Source organism: Nycticebus coucang, chromosome 2 (assembly GCF_027406575.1).
Source record: "Nycticebus coucang isolate mNycCou1 chromosome 2, mNycCou1.pri, whole genome shotgun sequence".
Taxonomy (NCBI): Eukaryota; Metazoa; Chordata; class Mammalia; order Primates; family Lorisidae; genus Nycticebus; species Nycticebus coucang.
Genome location: NC_069781.1, coordinates 33652044 through 33658152, shown reverse-complemented (window position 1 = coordinate 33658152; position 6109 = coordinate 33652044). Strand labels below are relative to the sequence as shown.

Sequence of the window (6109 nt, the reverse complement as noted above, 5' to 3'; positions counted from 1 at the left end):
AAAAAGTTGACATATATGTTGGCATATTTATATATCTAGATTAAATCTTTAGTTAGAATTCTTAGATCAGAAGATATGGTACTTAAATTTTGATATTAATTTTGATATTTATTTCAAATTTGCTTTTCAGAATTTGCAACAAACTAATTTGAGAGAGAAAGAAAAAATCAGTGTGCTTGTATCCCATTACCTTATCTACATTGGGTTTTATGAGCACATTATTATTAATTTCAGGAATAATTTGTTTCTTAACTTTAGGATTTATTCCATAGAAATAAAACATTATAGAAACATGTATGGAATACCTTTAAACAGATATTTTTATGTCAGTTGAGGAATTGATTTGAGCCAACTTTTCTCACATTTGACTGTAAAATATAATTCATCCAGGGAAATGCCGTTAGATCTGTCATCTGACTGTGAGTGTCCTAATTGTACGGAGGGTGCTGAGAATGAATCTGATTGGAATCCAAGTTTCAGCAAAAGTGATAATGGCTCTTTATATTCAATATCAAGGAAGAAATCCATGCCTTCTTCCAGCGAGCAGAGCTTTCCTTCTCACTGCTATTCCACCAGGCCAGAGAGTGATAACAAAGGTGAGTCAGCATTTCTTCCCTCAGAGGAGGAAGGCTATGTGGAGTCTTCTCAAAACAATCATCCCATTCTGAGTCATGAGGATATCAAAATGAAAATCATTCCACTGAGAGAACGAACTATCCAAGAGTTACTGAAGGAGTTTGGGGATAGCGGAAAATTCCATCCAAATTCCATGTCCCTGGGCTACTTTAGAGATCAGGTGGTTATGAAGTTCAGAAGAGCTCTGTATTATTCTGGAATGTGGGTGTCTCATGTCCAAGGCTACAGAGTTGAAAAGCACTTTTCAGCTAATCATTTCAAAAAAAATCCTGGTTGCCTACACCGACTGGTTCCCTGGCTGAAACGGGAACTAACAGCTGTTTATGGAGATTATGGCTACACAGTGAAGAATATTCTAGCCACCATTCTGCATCACATGAAAGAATATGATTTAGACAGTGATTCCTTCGTTCACCTCCTAGAACCTTATCTTCTACAACACACCCACCATTTCCTGCATGAGTTTATTAGTTTCGTTCACTCACCGTACAACATGGAGACCTATGACCAACGAGCCATCTATCAATGTCCTGTTCCTTCAACATCTGTAAGAGGGAAGTCCATTGCATCTCCTCCTGTTTTGCCTTTGCCTAAGTATCATGCTCTACAGATACTGAAACATAACCCAAAGCCATCTAAAAACATCCAGGATCAATGCAGTAAAGCAGAGAGACCTCTGTCAGGCTTGAAACAATTTCCAAATGGTAACACTTCCTTGAAGAAATCTGAAATCTCATCAGTCCACCATAAAACAGCAAGCAAAATCCATGATTTCATCAAAGATAAAGCAGAATCAGGCAACCCAAAAGACACAGTTTCTCCTAATAATAAGCCGGTGAGTTGGGCTTCCCCAAGGGACAAGGGCCCAGGCTTATTGAGTTGCAAACAAAAAGTTCAAGAGAAAAAGTCAGAAGGAATAAAGTTACTTCCATGTTATTTCCATGATCTTGGAAAGAGTGAAACAACAGCACGTACCTTCAGTACTCCAGCAATTTCTAATCAGGTGCAACCACAGAAGTACAGTGTAAGGGGAAGAAGTGCTTCAAGCCTAGGCAAGAAAAAAAACATCCAGAACAAACAAGAAGAAAAAAACAAATACTCTGATTCTTCACTAAAGATCTTTCAAAGGCATCCCAGAGACAGATCCTTGACAGGTCGCAAAACTAGAAAAAGAGACCCATCTTGTAGTTGCATTTCTGAAAATACCCTTTCTCCTAAGAGAGATGGTAGGAAGACAAATTCTTTTAGAAAAAGGAGGGTGAAGCGCAGACAATCCTCCCAACTTGTAGAAGTTGGTTCACACTTCAGTAGAAGAATTCAAAGACGATCAAGGTCCCGTACTCATAGGTCCAAATCTTGGTGTGTTGGACATAGGAAGAGATCTGTAAGCAGAGAATCAAGCAATCTTTCCCTGAGAGGAAGTCACAGAAATGAACACTTAATCCAGAATATGAGATGTGCTCCTTTAAAAGAAAAGAATGTGCATAGCCATGAATCAAACTATGAGGGGATGTCTTCATCCACAGTCCAATATCTGAGGCATTCTCCAACTGCTGGGAAGAGAACCAAGTGTCCTGCTAAAGGTGAGAGTAACAGTCCCACATGCCTACCACTGGAGAGATACAGATTCTCAAGTGAACAGGAGATAAAGCAAAATCCCACATTTCCTAGATGTAGAGGAAACAGAGCACTTAGGAACAGAAAAAACAAATGCCAGGATTCAGATATACAAAGTATGGAGGAAGTCAGTGATGAATTGGGGGATCTGGATGATATTAGGCAAATGAGCAGTCTTTCTGAATGTACACCTTCCTGCAGGAGGCAAATCCATGAAAAACAGAAGAATGTGGGTCTTCGGAAATGTCATTGGGTCAGGAATGAACACCTAGAAGATGAAGTATCAGAAATTTAGAGGTGGAAATTGTTTGGAAAGGCAAATTGGTCTACTTAACTAGCCACCAAGGAACTTTGAAAGTAGTAATATAATCTAAAAATATTACTAATAAGATTGGTCACATTACTTTGTAACTGAAAGTAAAAATCGGATTAAATTCAAAGCTCAATGTCTCATTGGAGATAAAATGCATATTATTAAATTGGTCACATATGTAAATACTATTTCTGCCAAATCTTTTGTTATGAATTGAATGTTTGAAATATTTGAGATTTTTTTTTTTTGGGTTTCTAGATTTAACTATGAAGATTGACTGCCCAAAGTTGCAAACAGTACAAAGACTATACCAACAATAGAAGTATAAGATTCCTAATGCAAATTATACATATTAAGTATGTTATTAAACACAAGTGTTATTTAAAAAAATAATTGAGGTCTATTATGTTCCAGACCTAATACATTTTCAGTCCCTGGAAAATAAGACAAGGTTCGTGTCTTAGGATGTAATCATGCCCTCAAATATTTCATAGTCTAGTTGTAAACGTAGATGAAAATAGGTAAAAATGAACATCTATGGGATTTTTGGCAGCTTTCCCTCTCTTTTTCCCCTGAAAACTGTACCTCCACTTGCCCTCACATCTAGATATCTTTATTAGAAACTGGCATGTTTTTAGATAACTCTGATTCCCCCACTCACAGCAGCATTGGGTCAGTGATGGTGGCTATATTTGAGCCAATTTAATCATAGTATTTTGCCCCTCTGGCCACATAATATGGTACTTCCCTGGGATTTTTCAAACTGATTCAGAGAAAAAAAAGGTCATTCTTTCTTTCCCGTAGCACACAGTGAAATATTTAAAGAGAAGAAAGGAGAAAACAAACAAACAAAAAAAGCCATACCAGTCATGAGTACAGAAGAGTCTTGGAAGCAAGACCTTGATCTTCTAGAACTTAAAATGTCATCCTACCTTTCATGTGGTAGTATTATTTTAACCTTCCCAAAGTTTTGGGTCAATACATTTCCTCTTCGCCTCTGTTATTAAACCAAGATTTTTCAGTCACTTGGTCACAAGCTATTTCCAGGGAAGTGGCACAGAAGTCTGCTAGAGAATGAGCAGGGAGCAACAGTTCTTTTGAGGAAGTTTCTGAAGGCTTCTTAGGAGGTGCTGTAGGGGCATGGTCTTAAAAGTAAGTAGGAGCTTGCGAGGTGAATTTGTTGGCTAGGGATACCAAGAAAAAGCATTGACTTGAAAACAAAAGAAGAAAAAATTTTCCAGAACTTCTCTTCTAGTATAGCCAGGAAATCCTGAGAGATACATTGAGAAAGGAGGCCTATGTCAAATCATAAACAGGAACGAAACAAGGCTCTCTGATTCCAGAGCACACATGAAGATCATAAAGGTGGTACAGGATTCAAAATTCTTATCTATTATTTTAAACAACATTTTATAAATTCATTCCAGTATATTTACTTGTAAACATTGCTGTATTTGCCCTCCCCCCACTTTTTAATGTACCCTTTCATCTAGATAAGTCAGCCTCTACTATCAACCATGAGCTAAACATTTCACAGCAAAATATGCAAAGTCTTGAAATAAGAAACAGGAAATCAGCTGCAGTAGTTTGAACACTACAATTAAACAGAAGCTTATAAAAAAGAAAGTAAAATTGCTATTCTGGTCAAAAGTATACTTATGAGCCAGCAATGTTAAACTATGATCAAAAATGTAAAGAATTTTCCTGAGTAAGGAAAACCAAACTAGACATATAAATATTCACAAGTGAATGTTCTCTTGGAAAGTATATTTCTTTAAATAATTTGGACAGTAAATCTGAATTTTTCTTTTCTTTTTTTTCTTGGTTTCTCCAAAGAGTAAAGTTCCATGAAGGTGATTTCCACTTAATCAAAAAAAGCCAATTTTTTTACTAAATGGTCATGTAGTTCCATTAAGAGTACAGCAAGAGGCTGGTGGAGGGAAGGAGCTCTCATCCTTGGAAGTATTCAGACTGTGCTACATCCCAATAACATGGGAGATTTGACTAAATGTTTTCAAATTCCCATCTAAATTAAATATTCCAAGATTTATAAAAGAGTCACAGAAATTTGCTAATGAATCAAAACTGTCATCCCCTTAAACATGGTAATAGTTATTCCTAGATGAGAAAGAGGAAAAACAAACAATTACTTATAACACAGTAACAATAACTAAAATTGTAAATGTACTATATGTCACGCACATACAAATTCTGAGATTTTACTTTAATCCACTTTTTATGATGAGGAAAACTAGTAAATGTCATTGTCTGGATTCAAACCTAACTCAAGTCCAGAGTCAATGATCTTAAATTCAACTTGACACTATATACTTTTTAATTCTTGTTGCATTTTTCATTTACCTATGTCACGTCTTCTGGTGAACACATTCACCAACACTGTGCCATTTTACTTTTATGCAAGTGAATAAGATTGGTTTAATTATTGCCATGTTTTCAAAGAGGAAAATGAGTTTCAAAGAGGTTATATCATAACAAGCAATAGAGCTGAGAGTCAAACTGTAGGTTTCAGCTGCCTACACTTTGCATTTTCCTACCTTGTTCTAGTTCCCTGAGCTTTTCAAATTGAACTCAGAAACACAATCCTTAGTCACACAGTCTTCTCTGCTACTAAGAGCACGTTTTCGTTCAAAATCCAGAATACTGCCATAATCACACAGGATAAGGTGTTAGGGGGTCACTTCTATTTACATATAAAAATAAAATCCAATTATTTTTTCCCAAGTTTACCCTGAATTGTCTCTATGGTGTTCATAGGATTTACCTCAGCCAGCTGGGAAGAGGCAGGGGACAATTTTCAACACACATTGCTTCAGTTCACATGGTGTCTTCTATGGCATTTGGGTCAGTGAAACCTTAAAGGTCAAGGGCACGTTTTCATCTCTGTCTGTGACTCTTTAGGGATCTTCGGGTTTATATTCCTTGAGGGACATTTCATCTGTCCAGTGAAAAGCAGGTAAGAGGAAATGAGGTGTCTGAGGACAGTTGAGAGTCATTGTCAGGCACAAATATAAAAAAAGCATTGGTTATTAAAACTTACACCTTTCCACTTTACATCTCTTAGCTCATGCAAATTGATGAATCCCCACACCAGAAGTATTAGAGTACCCTCCTAACTTGTTTCCCTCCCTTGGACTCTCTCTTTTCAGATAATCACCCACTGCTACTGTCTTTTTTTTTTGAGACAGAGTCTCAAGCTATCACCCTGGGTAGAGTACTGTGGAGACATAGCTCACAGCAACCTCCAACTCAGACTCAAGTGATCCTCTTGCTTCAGTTTTTCTATTTTTAGTTGAGATGGGATCTCACTTTTGTTCAGGCTGGTCTCGGATGCATGAGCCCAAGTTACCCACCCGCCTTGGCCTCCCAGAGTGCTAAACAATTATAGGATTGCGGCTGTGAGCTACTGCGCCCAAACCTGTCATTCTAATAAACAAATTTATTCATGCAATTTTCCTGCCTAAAATTAGCCATTGGTTCTCTGCTGCACAGAGGATCCTCTAGCCTCAATCCATTCCTCTTTGT

General features: G+C 37.2%; 1 protein-coding gene across 1 annotated transcript; it reads left to right on the top strand.

Annotated features, from left to right (window-relative positions):
• Positions 1–394: 394 nt before the first annotated feature.
• On the top strand, positions 395–2525 carry LOC128596271 (E3 ubiquitin-protein ligase Topors-like). Its single transcript, XM_053605909.1, is given in 2 exon segments — positions 395–2437; positions 2439–2525. Coding segments are annotated over 2 exon segments (2130 nt in total).
• Positions 2526–6109: the final 3584 nt, after the last annotated feature.